At 34.9% G+C, this 21,454-nt stretch overlaps 1 protein-coding gene across 1 annotated transcript; it reads left to right on the top strand.

The window, feature by feature from the left end:
- The first annotated feature begins 7,849 nt into the window (after positions 1 to 7,849).
- Positions 7,850 to 17,961, top strand: LOC149800695 (uncharacterized). The gene is made up of 3 exons (XM_089954446.1): positions 7,850 to 8,081; positions 16,273 to 16,419; positions 17,399 to 17,961. The coding sequence occupies exons 1-3, from the start codon at positions 7,850 to 7,852 to the stop codon at positions 17,959 to 17,961; spliced, it is 942 nt and encodes a 313-aa protein (XP_089810572.1).
- Positions 17,962 to 21,454: the final 3,493 nt, after the last annotated feature.

The raw sequence follows: 21,454 nt of genomic DNA, 5'->3' as shown, positions 1-21,454 counted from the left end.
ATTTATCCGGGCATTGTTTTTAAAACAAATGTCTCATTAGGTGAATAATTTGATGTTGTCTTGTGATGTTTTGTATTATGTTTTTAACATTCTGCTACCTTGTTTTTTGTGTTATTTCCCCACGCACCAAAACAAGCATCATCTGAAAGGTCTAAACGTGATTCATACATTTATTTGAAATAAGGTCTTTTAGAAATAGGTTTAAATTTAAAGAAAACCAAAGAAAATATACATCTTCCATGATTCTTCGCTGTCTATTTTGTTTTCAGGCAGGTGAATACATTGGTACCGTTACGTGTGAATACATTGGTACCGTTACGTGTGAATACATCGTTACCGTTACGAGGAAATACATCGTTGCCGTTACGCGGAAATACATCGTTCCCGTTACGCGGGAATACATCGTTGCATTACATGGGAATACATTGTTAACATTACATGGGAATACATTGTTAACATTACATGGGAATACATTGTTACCATTACATGGGAATAGATTGTTACCATTACATGGGAATACGTTGTTATCATTACATGGGAATAGATTGTTATCATTACATGGGAATACGTTGTTATCATTACATGGGAATAGATTGTTAACATTACATGGGAATACGTTGTTAACATTACATGGGAATACATTGTTAACATTACATGGGAATACGTTGTTAACATTACATGGGAATACATTGTTAACATTACATGGGAATATATTGTTACCATTACATGGGAATATATTGTTACCATTACATGGGAATACATTGTTATCATTACATGGGAATACATTGTTATCATTACATGGGAATACATTGTTAACATTACATGGGAATACATTGTTATCATTACATGGGAATACATTGTTACCATTACATGGGAATACATTGTTATCATTACATGGGAATACATTGTTACCATTACATGGGAATACATTGTTATCATTACATGGGAATACATTGTTATCATTACATGGGAATACATTGTTATCATTACATGGGAATACATTGTTATCATTACATGGGAATACATTGTTATCATTACATGGGAATACACTGTTATCATTACATGGGAATACATTGTTACCATTACATGGGAATACATTGTTATAATTACATGGGAATATATTGTTACCATTACATGGGAATACATTGTTATCATTACATGGGAATACATTGTTATCATTACATGGGAATACATTGTTATCATTACATGGGAATACATTGTTATCATTACATGAGAATACATTGTTATCATTACATGAGAACACATTGTTATCATTACATGGGAATACATTGTTATCATTACATGGGAATACATTGTTATCATTACATGGGAATACATTGTTATCATTACATGGGAATACATTGTTATCATTACATGGGAATACATTGTTACCATTACATGGGAATACATTGTTATAATTACATGGGAATACATTGTTACCATTACATGGGAATACATTGTTATCATTACATGGGAATACATTGTTATCATTACATGGGAATACATTGTTATCATTACATGGGAATACATTGTTATCATTACATGAGAATACATTGTTATCATTACATGGGAATACATTGTTATCATTACATGGGAATACATTGTTATCATTACATGGGAATACATTGTTATCATTACATGGGAATACATTGTTATCATTACATGGGAATACATTGTTATCATTACATGGGAATATATTGTTACCATTACATGGGAATACATTGTTATCATTACATGGGAATACATTGTTATCATTACATGGGAATACATTGTTATCATTACATGGGAATACATGTTACCACTACTTCTTGAGATATTGTTACCATTACGTGCAATTTGTTTCTCCAACCAAGCTATATTCAGTAGTGGTATGTGTTACATTTGTTAGAAATTACAGTGATGAGGCCCTGTGCTTTTTTTCTTCTTTTCTTTTTCCGTATATATCTGAGAATAAACTATGCTTGGTGATTCTTCTACAGGAATTCAATATCATTTATATTACCTCGATGAAACACTTTTTAGATTAGTTTCTCTGCCTCTCTTACAAAGTATAAAGACTTACTTTCAATGTATTCGTGGTAAATCAAGACTGATGTGTACTAAAGACGTTTTAGCTGGCACGTCAATAATGCTTTCGTGGTACAAGAAGAATGTCCTTCCTGAATTTGTCGTTTATGGATTGAGTAATTTAATCTTAAAACATTTCTATTGTATTGTAAGCAGCCTATTTCTAACTCGTACTCGTGGTTACTATTTTCTATCACTTACTAATTAATCAACAATCTGCCTACGTACACCAAAATAATTAATGCGTCTCCTTGTTGCTATAACACCTATTCACCAAATATCTCCCGTTCAACCAACAGACCGATAAATGGTCAAACACGCAAGCAGCACCTGCTGCCCAGACGAAGATACTACATTTATAGTGTTTCCTACTCTTATTGAATGCCCAACAATTTTCCACACAACCGTTGCACAATGTTAACTCCCTACTGTTATGAAGCCTATGATATCACGTTCTCTCTAACAGCCCTAATTCGCCAAAACACAAAGACAAATCAACCTGCCACTGCCGCACTAAACAGCGCTCAAAACACATCGACGGTTCCAGACCATGCCAGCATACACTGATGCCCATATTTTATAAAGCCATGATACTATGACAGCAAAGAAGCTTCCTCTAGACGTTAAACTCTTCTACCTGCATCCACAAAAAAAACATTCATAATGCATCCACAAAATGAACATTCATAATGCCACTCCTCAAGATATTTTAGAAAGAGAGCCTTGCACGCTCGCGGATATCCAAGCTGAACCCTTCGGTTATTTTGTGGCCTAAACAAGAAACCTTACCCCTCAGTATACACTCCTAACAAAATATTAACTAGATAGTTACAGATAATCAATGCTATGCAGTACTATGACTACAGATAATCAATGCTCTGCAGTACTATAACTACACGGATTCGGCCAATGTGGGTATGTGAGAAAGCTTGCCAGTAGCTTCTCGTGGGTCGGTGGTTCTTTCCGGGGTTTTCCCAGGTTCTTCCTCCACCATTAATACTGGCCGCCATGTATAGCCTATCGTGTGCTGATAAATGGCGTTAAACCCTACAACAACAACAACAACTTTAACTACAGATAATCAATGCTATGCAGTACTATAACTACAGATAATCAATGATATGCAGTACGATAACTAAAGATAATCAATGATATGCAGTACTATAACTAAAGATAATCAATGCTATGAAGTACTATAACTACAGATAATCAATGCTATGCAGTACTATAACTAAAGATAATCAATGCTATGAAGTACTATAACTAAAGATAATCAATGCTATGAAGTACTATAACTAAAGATAATCAATGCTATGCAATACTATAACTACAGATAATCAATGCTATGCAGTACTATAACTAAAGATAATCAATGCTATGCAGTACTATAACTACAGATAATCAATGCTATGCAGTACTATAACTACAGATAATCAATGCTATGCAGTATTATAACTACAGATAATCAATGCTATGCAGTACTATAACTACAGATAATCAATGATATGCAGTATTATAACAAAATAAACCAGTTCTAAACATGATACTGCAATGGTCTATCCATTAATACTGCAAATTAATTTTAGTGTGCTTTTAGCACCTTTTCAGGGATTCCCCAACAAACACTCTTCTTTACAAGCTTATTCTAATATCGATGCATGTCGAAAACCATAGTACAGTATTAGCGGCACTATGCTAGTACCCAAAAGATGTCGAGGTACACTGGATGAAGATCTCTGTCTCTAGCTGGTGCAAAACGCACACGTATCCTACTTTGTACGACGAAAACATGGTTCAAAAGATTATACATGGTAACGCATCTCTACCAAAATCAAAATTTGCTGAATATATCAGCGCCCATACTAAATGCCGCAAAAATCAATCGTCGCTGCCAGACCATACTAGCTGACACTGCACCTCACATATACGTCACCACTACGACACGTGTGCGACAGAGATAGAAAACCGTCACTAGCATCTAAACAATCTTAACTTAAAAGTCACATTTTACTTGTACAGTTATGTCAAACGTCAGAATCGTACATAAAAATCAATCCACACGAATGATTTCAATCGGTCATATAAAATTCGGTATTGAGAGTTACTTTTCTGAATGCGGACATAACATAAAAATTCTAAATTAGTTAACTCTTGTGCAAAGGAGCTAACTAAAATGTGCTTCTCTAAGTTAATATAGCACATGTTTAATCCCGAACAATTCACCAAGGAAACAACGGATATTATAATCAAATTACATAATAATGAAATGTACACCAACCGCTGTGCACGAAACTATCTTTATTATCAGTGCGTATTTTGTAATTAACCTAGATAGTCAATAGCCACGGGGATACGGACATTGCTCACTATGATTTTAATTTCATTTTGTTGTTGTTGTTGTTGTTGTTGTTTTAGGGTTTAACGCCATTTTTCAACACCCGATAGGCTATACATGGCGGCCAGTATTAATGGTGGAGGAAGGACCCAGGAAATCCCCGGAAGAACCACCGACCCACGAGAAGGTAAATTTAATTTTGTCTATAATCGGTCAGTTAATAAATCAATAAAGACAACAAAAGGAAATAAACGTCAGAATGCATAAGAAACTGGCTGCTCAAACTCCAGCAAAACGTCTTGCATTAGCGTCCACGTGCCTTCTTAATCTCTTTTAGTTTGCTTCTCTGAGTAGATATTGTATCGGCCAGCAAATCCTCGGTACTCCTAATGCTACCGTTCTCATTTTTATTACTTTTAGACTCATGGCGTTTCCTACGCCTTGCTCAAACTTAGCTCTTCGAGCCGTAATAGATACAGCGACATGTATTCTTCCTCCTCTGTTGTATCACATGAATCGTATGTCTCTTTCTGGATGTTGGTAGGTTTATATTCACTCTCATGTCGTAATAAGCATAGTTTCAATCGACTGAAGTGAAAACTCTTGAGTCGTTATATGATTATTTCTTGCGATGAGGTATATTTTTAATAATGCGCCACGATTCTATCTACTTGAGCTGCAGCTTAGATGATTTCCCTTCTCTCTTAGAGTATGGTGTAACCACGCAAGGTCATCATTACCAAAGTCTGACCGTCAACCTTAAGATAATAGGCCACCTTCTGATGCTAAATAGTAGTGCCTAATTTCTCTCGAACTTGCTCGTTTTCTGCACACATTGCCTGCCTTCTCGTTTTCTGCACACATTGCCTGCCTGTATTCTGGCACAGTTTAGACAAATTCTTCAGGGCCGTATCTGGTATTTTACCAAACGAACAATATGTGAGAAGAGTTACTTCTACACACAAAATCAGCTTGTTCAGGGTGAACCCAGAAGAAGCGTGCTCAGATACACGAATACCATGCTCGTAAGAGGAAGCTGCTGGTGCCAGGTTTCTGTTTAATCTTCAACGTATGTCGCTGACATCTGGCACAAAATTCTGTTTTATTGCTCACATCCCCATTGCTCTGCTGATGGTATGAAGACGTTCGCTTGCTCGTAGCTCCTATCACGACCTCGAGCTCTTTAGATATAACAAGTTAATACTCTCAAGCTTGGTTAAACAACATCACATGAGGCAGGCCAAATCTACATAAAAAAATTGTAAAGCAACGCTCATGCAAACATGGTGGTTGCAATAACAGTTAAAATGTGCCACTTCAAACCAATTGATGAAATGACTTTTATTCACACGAATGTAAGCGTTTCCCGCCTCTGTTTTTAAAAGAGGTCCTGAAATATCGAGTTAGAGGGGCCCTCTTGCTTCAGCAGCCATTATGCCCTAAAGTTTCACTCAGCACGTCTGCTTGAGGTTTATTTGGTGAGTGCAAAATGAAGCATAGCACACACTACTCTCGAATATCATCCCTCATACCAGACTAGTAGGAGCATTGACGTCCTATACTTAGGGATATGTGGAGCCAGCTCAGTCAAAACATTTCCTTAAGACTTCTCGAAGTGAAAGTTTCTGGTCAAGAGTATTCATAAATTCTGAATTAAGAAGACTGGTAACATTAAAGTCATTAGAGTCCAATTTCATTCCATCGCTTAAATCTTCACTGCGTTGGACGGGTGCAACAAAACTGACTGCATGATTAACATGACTATCTCTATTAACACACTCCTTTAACATATGGATATGGCAAATGTTTTTCTTGTTTTCGCCTCCCAGAAGTATTAATAATATAATTTAATTCACTTACTTTCTTTTCAGCTGTGCGAGGACAATAGTACTTAGCCGGATGAGGATGCATGAGCATGAGAGTAAGAAATTTATGACCATGCTGAAAATCCATTCCCTTGTATTGTTTTCATGACTTAATTTAATGTTTAACTTAGTAAAGTGCATATTAGTTCTTGCTACTTCAGATGCCTTTGACAACTGATATTTAAAATTAGAAACATAATCAAAAAGATTAATTTCCGTATCTTCATTTGAAAGAAGTTTATCTTTTAACGGCTTGAATGTTGGTACAAGGACAGTGTGTCCAAAATCCAGTTCAAATGTTCCAAATCCCCAAAATTCTTCGAATGATTCCCAGACACAAATAAGAGTAAATAAAATCTTTCGTCCCAGTATTGCCGGTATCAAAACAAAATTAGCGAATCCTATTTTTGTAAATCTGATGAAATCTTTCTAAAGTCCTTTTTCATTCAGGCTGACAGGCAGAACACTTGAGTTGCCGGATGTCTAATTCATGCATAACTTGCTGGTAAATTCCAGACTTAAAAGTTGACCCTTAATCAGATTGGAAAGATATGGGCAGGCCAAATTGAGTATGAAAACGTTATCAAAGCTTTTACTATAGTTTTAGTTTTAATACCATTTCAATGATTTGCCTCTATGGTCAATTAATACGGGTTGCCTGAGTTGGTCCTAGGTAAGGGACCGACACAGTCTATAGCAGGAAGCAGCTTAACCCTAACCCAGCAAGCAGTGCCTAGAAAAAAAAAACTAATCATAACATAAAATGCATTGTCACGCAAACCGTTCAGTGTGTGTGTGTGTATCTGATCTGTATTAGAGATAACGGACCTAATGTATATGAAACATTGATCTGCAAGAATGTATACAACTGAGGATTATATTGAAATAGTTACACGAGCACGAACATGACCTTAGAATTTTGCGTTTCTTATTTGTATGTACATTGTATGTACATTAGCGAATAGACACCGATTCAATATTCGCTCTAAAAGATAAGAAGAAGGAAAAAAAAAAACATGGTCTTTCACATAGCCAAGTCGTAAATTGTTAAACGTGTCGCTATTCATGGAGCCAGGACCTATTAATTTGTTTCCAGTGATCATAAAGGATTGTTCGTCTTTTGCTATCAATGGTTTTAAAATATACTTATTTGCAATATTTGTGCGAACGAAATTTCTTTTATGAGTTTCAATATGAAACAGAAGTGTAAATAATCACCATGTCGTTAAAAGAGCAACGAGCCTAATGTGTGTAAAGATAAACGTGTAATATAGGACATCAATTGGTTGGCTACAAAAAAAAAAAAAAAAACAGGTGCAGAGTCATACAACTCAGAATATATATTTGCAGCAGGAGTATCTGTTTGAAATAGATAATAGCTGAGATTTTGAAATTAGTCAAGTACGGTCTGAAACGGTTCATTATCATTGTTAGCAATGATCACATACCATGTGGCTGTACAAAAGGCCTAACCGTCTAATAAAAACGAGTAGTATATCCTTTCCAAAAGAATATTGTGCGACCCTTAAAACGGACCAAGACATTCTTGACCGGACTTGAAATTCTGAAGGTCCAATCAAAGATGGCATGTTGTGGGTCAGCCTCTGGATGGGCCAAAGTTGCCTGTTTGATGCTGGTAATTGCTCTACCCCTCCACATCGCTGGATATGCTACGGTCTACTGGCTGTCCGTCTACACTGTGGCCGAACATTACGACGCTGTTATTGGTCTCTGGAAGATGGAGAACTGTAGCAGCAATACCTACTCTAATCCTTGCAAGACAAACCTAGACGTTCCGGCATTCTACCAAAACGGTAAGGGAAAACAATTGTACGATAAGTACATTATTATAATTTATCATAGAAAATACTTGGTTCGATATTTAGGCATGGTATTTAGATTTAGATACACCCAATTACTCGTTTTTGTTCTTTAATATTACCTTATTTAAGAGTAACAAATATATACCCGTTCGTTTGACTTTATATAAAATCCAGTGCAGTTCACAGAAGTTCATATAATGCAGATATCCTACCCATCGTTTACTGTTTTCAGTTATGTCAGGTAAAGAAGTTGTACATTAATTTCACGCTAAGGATGTGATAGGTTAAGGAAATAATACAAACTAATTGAAACATTTAAGAAAAACTGAACTCTTATCTTTGCTTTTGCATCTCCGCATTTTAAGAAAATACAATTTAGTCTACTGTGCATAATAGTTAATAAATGGAATAGTTTTATTATGTTCCTTTTTATTTTGTTCTTTTGTTAAATTTTAAGTATGGGCACACTTCTTTTTTTTCAAAGACAGAATGACAGATAGATTATATGGATGGATGGGCCGGCCGGCCGAAAGATAGATAGATAAGATATATAAGATAGATAGATAGACTTTAAGGTAGATAATATATAATATATATGATTGAATCTATGCCAGTAGTTCTGAACATTGTTTAGCATAAAAACTTGAAATGGCTAGACAAGAAAAAACACCTTGCACAACTACTAGAGAGAAGAGCCGTCAATAAAATTTCAAAATTAGAAAATAACACAGCTTACAGCTTACACACTAAGCGCAAGCACAAGCAAACAAAAGAGAGCTGGACATATTGATTAATAGAGCGGTTAGAGATTTACAGAAACACATTACCAATATTGTTTAAATTTGTATATGTAACAGACTAAATCATAGCTATCAGTCGTACAATTCACAGACTAATTTATATGTATCAGCCATTTAATTATCATACTAACATTAGATACCAGCCATATAATTCTCGGACGAACTCGTAGTTAGCAGCCATAAAGCATACAATTCTCAAATTCATAGACATCAGCCACACAATTCTCAAACTAATTCATAGTTATAAAGCGCTATAATACTCATCTATCTGTGCGATGATGGAAAATATTAAACGTAGAAACGGTTTAACTCGCATATCATTTTTTAGAATGTTTCATTGTGGTATGTTGCGTTTTCACGAACATTATTCGAGGAAACAAATTGAAACATTGAAAGAATACGAAAATATATTGAATGAAAACAAACCCTTGATCACACATTTAGAAATTTGAAGATTTATACTAATATTTTATGTAATCTAAGCGTAAGTGCCGCTATTAGTGAATAAACCACGCTGCTAACAGTTAATGCACATCAAAGTAAAAAAGTTTTGCCATCTAAATTGCAAAGGTAATTTTAAATATTCGTCTCTCATTAAGGCATTTTGAAATTAATTTCGAATCAACCTCGTCGACTTCTATATACGTAGTTGTTTAATAGTTTGATATGTATTGATTTAATCCATGCATTATTACAGCGATGAAACCCAGCCTTCTAATAAAATTTATATTGCAATATATCTACAAGCTTGTTGAAATGTATTATTCTTTTTCTTCTTATCTATTTGATTGTCGGTCACTCTTGTTATTCTAATATTGTATGTGTACTTAATAGAATTTTGAACGTTTGCAGTTGTTTATTAATTTGAAATTGCTATGATAACTGGTGGTTGAGTTATATGTACTGTAATATTGCAATCAATTCACATTTGATGTTTTGACGTACTAACTGCATATATTTTATTGTCCTATGTTTGAAAAAAAAATACATCAGTCTTCATCACCTCACGCTGAATCCAGTACTTATATTTTTTCTTGCAAACTACAATAATTGTAATTTCAAAGTATGCCACCTAAGCATGCAAAGTTATTAAATAAATAGGATCTCCTCCAATTAGAATGCTGTCTTAGACAGGTATTTTGAAATGTGTGTTTTAGTATATCAATAATTAATAATATCCTTCGTTGCTAAGATTCCTACAATATTGACCGCAAGACTCTACAGTACCTCAGGTTATCTACTGATAATTATAAGGAAGTGACAACCTCCTCTGTGACAAAGTTTTTCACACGACATGTTCTGAATGATCTCTTCATAAATTTATAGATACAGGCATATCTCCAATGCTATTAAAATGTTTTCAAAGTAATCTGGAAAATCGTTATTTAGAAAGCAATTATTTACGGTTATTCCTATAAAGACAACATATTAAAGTAGGTATTACCCACGGGTCTATGCAAGGTCTGCTATTTTTTTAAATTTTATTAACTTTGTTTTATGAGTTCAGTTTCCGTGTCCCTTGCATACTGTTTCGGCTAACAAATCAACGATATTTCATGCGAAACTCTAGCTCCCAGGGTTACAATCATAGAAAGGTAACATCTTTCGTGAGGGTTCATAATAGTGCCGCTTCTTAGGTCATTGCCTAAGTTTCTAATATCGAAAGCTGAATGACCAATCGCCAGCTAAAATGTAAGAAGTTGACGGTTTCGTTTCGAGGAACAAATTCGTATCAATTTATTTTCTTTGCGGCAGTTTTTACAACAGAATTTTCTCCCTAAGTATGTTAAGTTTTATCCTTAAGTACATTCAAACGTTATCTAAACAGACAAAAAAGTAGTGTTCACAGATATTTCGAGGAAGGTACTCGCTAGGCGCAAATAATGCACGCTAAACATCGAATGGGATGCAGTTCGCCCACTTCTTTATTGTAATCATATTATAAATTTCTATAATTGTTGCTAGGTTGAGACTGTACTCGTCTTCTTTTCTGTATCAACAATTTCTAAAAGCGAAATTCACACCCGTTTTCAAGAAGCTAATATGTAAATGAGGTAGTCATGCGTAATCCCCTTCTCTGAGAGATCGACTGCTTACTTTCGCATCACAATGTTTTATTGTCACATATTGGTTTATATCGATCCAATTCAGGAATTGCAAACAACTTATACTCTGAAATTTGATGATGTTCCAGATATAATAATAATAATAATAATAAGTACTTGTATAGCGCCTAATCATTAGAAGGTCTAAGCGCTTTACAACATAGGACAACACATAAGGACATGATTACAATAAAACAAACACCATGAAATTAGAAACCAGAAAATGTGCTAAAACATAAGGTAATGAAACATTATTAGGTCCTTAAGTCTGTTCTTGCAATCAGAATAGCGAGTTTTAAGAGCGCTTGAATGAGATCATTATGGCTTTGTGGCTAAGTTCAGTGGGCAATTTGTTCCACGTTGCTGGGCCCTGGTATGCAAAAGAATGTTGTCTGTATGACTTCATTTTCATAGCGGGAATAATGAGAATACGTGGCAGAATATGAACGCAACTATCTTGCTGGTGTGTACACATGGGTGAGGTCAGATAGGCATCTTGGACTGAAGCCCGTCAGTGAAACGTAGCACAGATAACAAATTTTGTGTCTGAGTCTGGATCGAATAGATAACCAGTGGAGGGTACAGAGCAGGGGGGAGGTTTGCTCTGATCATGGTACTCTAAGGATGATCCGAGCAGCTGTGTTATGAACTTTATGAAGTTTGTGGAAAATATATATAAACGAACAAGACAGAAATGAGTTACCTATTGTAACTACTGGATTATTTCCAGTCTTGAAAGTACTAATGAACACAAGTATTTTAGTGGCATCAACTAAAAGATAATTGCGAATTTAGCTGATGAGTATCAGCTCAAGATGTGCAGCTTTGCATATGTACATGACATGTTGGCGCAATGAGAGAGTACTGTCGAGAATAGCACCTAGGTTTCGTACTGTGTGATTTTAATGTTGGTGTTGCTGCTATTTATTGTTTGAAGTAAAGGATGTGAATGAGAGTCTTTGTGTTGTAATCAGAATGGCTTACGTTTTATCATCATTCATCGCTAGCTCGTTACATGTCATCAATGATTTCACATCAAAAACGCACCTCTTTACACCTTGGTTGGTAGAATCAACTTCAGTTGCGTGGCATTTTTTTTGGTTGTATATTTGGGTATATACGCCAAATAATTGAAGAAACGTGTACGGAGATGTGACAAATAATGTTAAAAAGTGTGCAGAAGTGACAAATAATTGTAGAAAGTGTACAGATATGTGGCATTTAATTGTAGAAAGTGTATACGGATGTGGAATTTATTGTAGATGTTGAGTCCAAAAACCTTTGAACTCCCAAACCAATTTGATAGAAATACCGTATAGACAAATATACGGTGACCATGCTAAACGTGACCCCTATAATACATACATCGGAATAAAATTAAGACGACAAAAAGATAACAGAGCTAAATTGTACCACAATATTCTTCTTGATTGCAAACTATGAAAAATGTTGTGGAGAAGAAAAAAAATCTTTTGAACATACTAAACGAGGTACTGATCCATTTTCAAGACACGTTTTATGGTAATCAAGGTATGAAATATCAAAGAAAATAATATATCTTCCTGAAGGTTGTGTAAATAACTGAACATTGGAATCTAATGTTAGTGATCTCAGTTCTATTATATTGAATCCAGTTTAAATCAACGTCACTTCTCTTGACTTTATTTAGCCAATATAATAGCATCGCCAATAGGCAGTAAAAGGTAGCTAAATGTCAGTAATATAATATATTGTTATTCTTACTGGTAGCTCGTTTGAAAGTCATTATGTATCTTGGGAAGTAGCAGCGGTGGATTCAACACAAATTTAAATAGTATAGCGCTTCACTAATAGCTCTTGAAATGAACATCTTTCGTTGAAATGGGCATCTTTCGTTCAATTAATAAGCACAAAAACAGGAGAGAATACGCATTTTATTTAGCTATAAATCACAAACGTGCATTCTAACTAGAAATGTGAGTATGCAAAATGTGTTATAGTACATCTGAAACTGAGTATTAAATATAGATATATTATTTCATGAAACAATACTAATAAATTTACATGCAGTGAGATAAAATTATAGTTTATTATATTAGTCTTTAATTGCAATTTTAATATGGATTGCTTCTATAAAGTTTTTATTGTTTAACATTTTCTGTTAAGCAATATGCACAAATTTTGACCAGGATTTAAGATTGTTTTAGTTTGAAGTAATGGTTTTCGATTTCCTATATTCGGTCATGAAAAATGTCGTGATAAAGATTTTCTTCTCATTTCACTATAAAAAGACAAACGAGTAAAATACGTTTCTTTTCGTCAGCGCTTAAGTGGCATCGATGAAAAACTGTTCGTTCCTTGTTATCTATTCAATTTTTGTTGTTAACGAAAAATTTAAACGAGGTTGACTTATCACATTCAAATATATTTCGAGTGATAAATATTCTTTATATGAGGAATCCTAGTCGAGCTTGCTTGATAGCATCATAAGGAATCCTAGCCGAGCTTGCTTGATAGCATCATAAGGAATCCTAGTCGAGCTTGCTTGATAGCATCATAAGGAATCCTAGTCGAGCTTGCTTGATAGCATCATAAGGAATCCTAGTCGAGCTTGCTTGATAGCATCATAAGGAATCCTAGTCGAGCTTGCTTGATAGCATCATAAGGAATCCTAGTCGAGCTTGCTTGATAGCATCATAAGGAATCCTAGTCGAGCTTGCTTGATAGCATCATAAGGAATCCTAGTCGACCTAGATAGCATCATAAGGAATCCTAGTCGACCTAGATAGCATCATAAGGAATCCTAGTCGAGCTTGATAGCATCATAAGGAATCCTAGTCGAGCTTGATAGCATCATAAGGAATCCTAGTCGAGCTTGATAGCATCATAAGGAATCCTAGTCGAGCTTGCTTGATAGCATCATAAGGAATCCTAGTCGAGCTTGCTTGATAGCATCATAAGGAATCCTAGTCGACCTAGATAGCATCATAAGGAATCCTAGTCGACCTTGCTTGATAGCATCATAAGGAATCCTAGTCGAGCTTGCTTGATAGCATCATAAGGAATCCTAGTCTAGCTTGCTTGATAGCATCATAAGGAATCCTAGTCTAGCTTGCTTGATAGCATCATAAGGAATCCTAGTCGAGCTTGCTTGATAGCATCATAAGGAATCCTAGTCTAGCTTGCTTGATAGCATCATAAGGAATCCTAGTCTAGCTTGCTTGATAGCATCATAAGGAATCCTAGTCTAGCTTGCTTGATAGCATCATAAGGAATCCTAGTCTAGCTTGCTTGATAGCATCATAAGGAATCCTATTCTAGCTTGCTTGATAGCATCATAAGGAATACTAATCTTGGATTTTGGAAACCCGCAATTGATCGAAGAGTCTTAATCGGTAAAAATAGATTTACATTAATCTCTGCCAGGTAAAATAGTGGATTCAAGCCAATGGCATGCATACATGAGCTCAGATTCCCCTGATAACATATTTTGTGCTCGAATTCTAGAACTTTTTTTGAATAATATCAAACTTGGGTATATTACGAATCTAGGTGGTAAAGTATTTAACAGAAAAAGGACAACCACAATGCTTAGTAAAATTAACACAATTTCCTTTTCTAAGTTACAAAGTGAAAATTTAATAGACATTTACAATATTGTTAATTAAACTCAGTCATAAAACGAAAAGTATAGAATGTTCTAAGCGAATTGCAATAGTCTTGAATGCCCTAATTTATTTCACTGATACAATACAGAATGTCTTTCAACGAGTCCTCAAAATTCCCAAAGTAGTGTTATAGTCACAAATGGAAAAAAAGCACATTGTAATTCAAATTAATAATTCAATAAATAATGCCTCTCATTTGAACGACTAATATGATTCCGCAGACTAATCATACAACAGGAATGAATAATCGTCTACCAAGTGACCCTTCCGCTGACCTAGTGGTTAGAGCGTCCGCCTCGGATGCGTGAAGTCGCGGGTTCTCAGCATTAAGAGATTAAGTGTTAGGATTGGTCGGTCTGGTGTCAGGATAATGTGTGAGTGGAGCATGATGGTACATGTCTGTTGCATGATGCTCCAGTGCAGGACATAACTATAAACTGCCACACTGCAGACATCCTAGCGATAGGACTATTTTTTTTTAAAGCCACCTTAAATTTAAACACATCTAGCCTATATCGTTTATTTAATTGTCTACTAACCTAGTCACAATCGTTTATTTCTTTATCTAATGGCACTGGCACATCACTTTCAGAATGATCCAGTATTCATTTATAAATGCCATACACATCTGTAAAATACTCAAAAGCAAGTAGTCTATAGCTCAGAATTCACAGCATTGATCAAACTTGTTAAGCTTTCTCCATGTAATCTTTATGTCGGGAATTAATCTTGTTGATTAATGTAATGACCTTTCAACCATGTATTTCTTCTTTGCAATCCTCTTTGTTTTGTTATGATATAGGAATCCAGCCATGGCATATTTATTGCAATTCTCTAAATATTTGCTCGAATGAAGTCGTTTTTTAAAACTCCATTTGTGTTTTCTGACCACTGCATTCAAACCAAAGTGTACAATTTCATTTCTTTTTACGAGATAGTATTGGTAGTTTCTTTCCAAATACTGACTACTCGTACGCCAAAGTTGAAACTGATTACAGTACTTCAATGCAAAACCTAACAAAACATTCAAATATAAATAACTGGTGTTGACTAGAAAATAGGAACCGGTGCTTTAAATTTTCGATCCAAAGAAAGTTTCATTAATCTGTTCTCATGTGTCCTTTAAGCTATCAAAACACCTCAATATCAAAACACCTCCATTAGCATTTAACCTGAAATTGTCACAAACTTAAGCCCTTCAGGCATAGGAAAGTACATTTGAATTCACAGCAACTATACTTTTTTAGTGTGCTTACATTTTATTTATTAAACATATTTCGTTCGAGCAATATTCCTAAGTAAATACACATTAAATGCAGTGAACATAAGCCGACTTACGGACGCAATGAGCCAGACCAGATATCGTATGATGTTGTATCATTTGTGTAATTTACCTCTGCGATAGATACATTTGAAGTCTAGAATAAATTACTTCCATAAGTATTTTCTTTACCGTACTTCACGTGCATTTACTCCATTTATGAAGTAAATATCTACTAAGTAATATAGGCTGAAAACTTGTACAAACTTCGTCCTTAAAGCATCATCCCACAAAAACATTGTATATCAAGGATGAAAATCCGTTTAATAGTAAGTTATTGAATAAAATCACTGTCTTTTACAACTTCAGGTATGTTCTTAGCAACTAAAACCTTGGAGACCGTTGCTGTGCCATTTCTGGTGTTTTCCAACCTGTTCAGCTTATTGTACGTCTTCGTACGGAGACTTCGGACACTTTGTTTGACGATCACCATAGTGGTTATGTGCTTTCTGGCAGGTAGAATAATTATGGCTCAAAGAAAATCTAACAACTCTACTAATTCTCGCAAAGTTCTTTCTTAGATTTGTGCTCCTTTAGTATACTGTTTGTACGGTGAGCACTACGTGCATTGTGCACTTTTCTCCACCAGACAACACTAAGCGCAATGTATCCAACAATATTGTCCGCTGGATAGACAGTCCGTTAAAAGCCATGTACAATATGCCCTACCAGACAACACTGCATGGGGACAGTGTTTTTATATTATTGTCTGTTTGGTATATTGCCCATTCTGAAGACTGGTTCACTATGCCCCGCAAGACAACACTATAGGACAATAGTTTCGAAGAAAGAAGGCATTAGATTTAGTATTTTACATGACAAAGTTGACGTGTAAGTAATATTCGCTGTAACCGTGAAGACTATCGACAGGTATAGTATCCTGGAGTCAAAAAATCGGACAATGTTACAATAATTGTTTTATTTCTGAACAATCTCGTCTAATGCTAAAATAAAACATTTAATGTATACTAGACACTGGTTGACAGGCCATGCAAACTAATCAGCGGATAACTTAACTTGCAATAATTTACTTTGCAATAATAATTATGTTTATAGTTTACTGTATTATTCGGGAGCAAGGAAAGTACAGACATCGTTAATTTAAATATGTTGCGTTTGAATTAAAGGCATTTTCTGAAGTTCTCATCATTGTAAATAGTCAATTTAATCCGCAAGTAATTAAATACTGGACGGAGATTCTATATCTCCAAAATAATAATAGTCACCTACCACTGACATGTCATGTTACCAGTAGCTGTATCTCTCTCTGTCATGGTTCTATACAACTTCCATCATCATAACAATCTCAGATTCAGTCTCACTTTATCGTGAGATAGGTACGACAAAATTATAATTTCGCTGGCAGTGTTTCTTTTGCTCAAGATTTTATATTTACAGATTTCATAAAGTAATGCTTTAAACATTTGTTTTTCAGCATCATTGTCCTTTATTGGAATGATACTTCACGTCACCAACATACCGTCGAATCATTACGTAAGCTATTCCTTTGGCCTAACCGTTGTCGCATTTCTTCTTAGTTTCTTTGCTGGGGTGCTTATGCTTGCTGAGATTCGTCGTTATTGGCTTCCAGATTCCGACATCATTTTCACTGCGCCTGCGCCAGAAAAGCTAAATCAGGCCGAAGTTAAAAATCCCAGATATTACAATATATACAGCAGAGAAAGTGTCCGAGACATTGACATCTATGGAAACAGAGATAAAGACCACTATTCCAGGGAGAAGGAGCGTGAGGCATATTACGATAAACCTCGTACAGAATTCTTGCACTATCACAGCAACAACAGAGAGATATCCGATAAAGATTGGTTTTTGCCTTCACAGCTGAGCTACAGGAGCGTAGAAACACCTCTTAGCATTGGCAGAATGTCCCGGATGACCGTTGAAACTGAACGGACATTAAGATCCCACTTACAGACCCCTGATATCTATCTGGAAATCAGTGGTCTTACTGATGTAGATCAACCAGATCGATATTAGGCTTTAATCAGCGGTTGAAATTTGCAACACTGGATGTATAATCTTTATCAAACAAATTACTTTAAAAAGCGTGCTATGGACAATGTCAAGGCAACCGATTTATGATGGTGCATCTTAATTGAATCTAAGTATTCTGTATATATATATATATATATATATATATATATATATATATATATATATATATATATATATATATATATAAAACATTTAGTTTATTGTTCACTTTCACATTTGGTTCCTGTCGTGAATTGTATGCTTAAAGTTCAATTGTGGAGAAAGTCTTAAAAATTTACAATTGTCATTCTATCTCCATAGCATTATTTGGAGATTAACAGTGTAACAGAATTGAAACCGAGTGGGCTTTGGACTAAATGAATAATAAAAATAATGTTTGTGAATGACGAGACTTGCGTATTGTACAATAAAATGATGGCACAAAAATAATAAATGAAACAGCCTATGCAATATCCGACTCTCTCACACACCCTACACACATTCACAAAAATATATATATAATGATAATGACGAGGATTGAGATGATGTCACAGTGTAATGATGACGACGGTTCATATAACCGATATGCTATATAAAAATAAAACAAAATATAGTTCCGACCCACGCCGGGTGCACTCTGGTTCAACTTACCACTTTGAATGAAACAAACAAAATATCACAGTTCCACTTTGGCTCAACTTCACCCTCCACCAGTTTCATCCTGGCGCAACAACGCCTCCCACTAATTCCATTCTGGTTCACCTACACCTCCCCCTCCACCAGTTCAGCTACAAATAGTAAACTGGTAGCGTATAATAAGAAAAAAGCTATCACACAAAATACTCAAATACATGTATATGAAATGAATAAATATCCACTCTACAAATGCCTCTAGTCCATTACATTATATCAATGTCCCTATTGGTTTATACAAACAAAAACATTCATTAAACCCTCACTCTACGTTTGACTTTCTACTACGAGTCCTACACGTGAAAAGGAATAATTCTAACAGTGAATTGTCTGTTAAACGTGGTTATTTAATCTATCGAAGCTTCATCAAATTTATGATAATAATAAAATAAGTAAGTATGTCACTAACACACTGAAAAGCATAAATGTACAAGGGAATCAAAATTATTGTAACAGTTGTCACCTACCCCTATGGCTGTAGTTTTGTGGTTCCAAACCGACACTCTGTGACAAGATCCAAGCGATGATGCACCGCTTGTAGTACAACCTTACTATTATACTATATAAAAAACAAGATGTTCAAGACCCAAGGGTAAAGTACCCGTGCATGTCGAGAAACATGCGGATCACGCTACGAGCGACCTACAAAGAGATGTACTCATTCAGTAACTATATGTCAAGGTAATAAAAGCGAGCTACTCTAGTTAACGTTGTACGCGTCGACAAAGTCAAATATACATTGTCATCGTTTAATGCAAAACCGAATTATTTTCCTGCCTTATTCCGTGACAAACAGTCCAAAAATGTAATCCACGTGAATTCATGAATTTGACTGCAAAATTATTGGCTTCATTATCTTCCTTGACATTGGCTCTGTCTCCTTTTTTGCGTCACATCATCGTAGAAATATCTGACTAACCAATAATGTAGACGTGTATTGTTTGCACTGTCATTTCAAGTAAGTCCGCTTTGTATTGAACAGCAAACATATTCATTCGTTTAAACCTTTACCTAAAAAATGTATTAAGGAGAAATAAGACCAGCAAATGTCAAGTACAACATTGCTTTGAGTTTTGGATTAGCTTGTAATTGGACTAGGCCCCACAAACGCCGATAGAAAGAAGTGATTATTATTTTCGATGAGTTATTATCTATAACTGACCGAAATAGGGAACTGTTGTATTTGTTCTCTCAAAGTGTCTTGTATAATATCATATTAAAAAATACACACGGATCTCTCTTTTGCGTTTGAATGCCGATCATTTTCGCAATTCTTTCCAATATTTGCAATTACCTGTCTTCTATTCTTTTCAATCTAAAGAGGACCATTTTGTCAGTCGTTTCAATTTCGTAAACTTCCACAGCAGGTTTATTCATTTTGTAACCTATAACAAATTCCCTACGTTATAATGTGTGCATCATGGAGGTTCGTTTCTAGTAATACGTCATATCCTTGCTTACAACAGAGACAGCTAATATCCGCTCTGATTCTTGTGAGAGTTGCTTTTATAGGCAATTATTATTAAAGATGCGTTAGAAGTGTGTTATCATTCAAAAGTATAACCTTTAGACAACAACTTTAGTACATTCGCATCCAATTACCCTACAGAACAGACTATACAGCGTATGAATAAATGATAATAGAACACAATTAAGATTGCACTTCACAGACATTGGATGCAAGTTTTCAGAGCAACTGTGATTATAATATACTACAATAAAAAGAATTATTGTGAAGAAATTAAAACTTACGGTTTTACTTAAACGAAGATTACTAATGAGAAATTAAAGAGAATAAGATGAAGATAAACGCTCGTGTACAACTTTAAGCAGAAATTTGAAAAAAATTAGATTATTTTCTATTGCTTTGAAATAGGCATCTAGTTTACCTTAAACAGACAAAAATAAACCTGGGACACCATTACAAAAAATAGGCTGCTTAAATCTGCCTTCAAACAGGTATTTAAGTCGCATTAAAGAAGGCAACCTATATACGTGACATCTTCCAACTCGGTCAGCTTCAACAGCAAAGACTACAAAGGATGGTAAACGTTGTCAAAATAAAGCTAGATATAATTTTATAAAGGATGGTAAACGTTGTCAAAATAAAGCTAGATATAATTTTAACTTGCGCAAGTGCATGGAACGCAAGTAGCTCTAAGAATCGACCATCGAATCGCTTCTAGATGTGTCAATTCACAAGATATAGAAATAAAGAACTCGAGCGAAAACATTGTAGTTGTAGAACGTTTAGTAGAATAAACTAAAAGCTCTTGGCTACAATTACAGAACGAAATTAGATACAGCATGCAACAAATCGTATGAATTAGACACTAAATTAAATCATTTATGAGGATTGTTAAAATAGTTTCCATATTGCTATCTATCGAGGACATGGATGAAGACTAAGAGATGGAACAGATACAGAAAATAGGGCACAAGACAGAAAACTATTGCTTATTGTAACTTACACATTAGAAAAGCCAGAAATAGAAAACTCACAATACATAACACATTCCAATCATATACCTTCTGTGTTTATTTTTTTTTTAATTTATAAAATAATTTAGCTACGATAAAAGACGAATGTTGTTAAAACCATTCTAAACAACGTTTACCAGGCTGCTTTAGATTCTGGATCGTTTCCTGCATTTTGTTGTTCAAGCATTCTTTAATTGCAAAATTTCTACTCCGTCTAAACTTATTATAGAAGTGTTACTTAAATTACTCGGACTAGTATCAATGACCAACTAATACCGTTTGAAGTGTTGTAAATTAGATTATAAGTTAAGCCATTTAAAAA

The sequence above is a fragment of the Sinohyriopsis cumingii genome, chromosome 4 (assembly GCF_028554795.1).
Source record: "Sinohyriopsis cumingii isolate HCF-2022 chromosome 4, ASM2855479v2, whole genome shotgun sequence".
Taxonomy (NCBI): Eukaryota; Metazoa; Mollusca; class Bivalvia; order Unionida; family Unionidae; genus Sinohyriopsis; species Sinohyriopsis cumingii.
Note: the sequence above shows the minus strand (reverse complement) of the source record. Positions and strands in the feature narration are given on the sequence as shown.

Coding starts and splice junctions, on each gene's coding strand:
- LOC149800695 (XM_089954446.1), top strand. CDS start 7,850: ATGGCATGTTGTGGGTCAGCCTCTGGATGGGCCAAAGTTGCCTGTTTG. Junction 8,082..16,272: donor TCCGGCATTCTACCAAAACG/GTAAGGGAAAAC, acceptor TTACAACTTCAG/GTATGTTCTTAGCAACTAAA. Junction 16,420..17,398: donor GGTTATGTGCTTTCTGGCAG/GTAGAATAATTA, acceptor TTTGTTTTTCAG/CATCATTGTCCTTTATTGGA.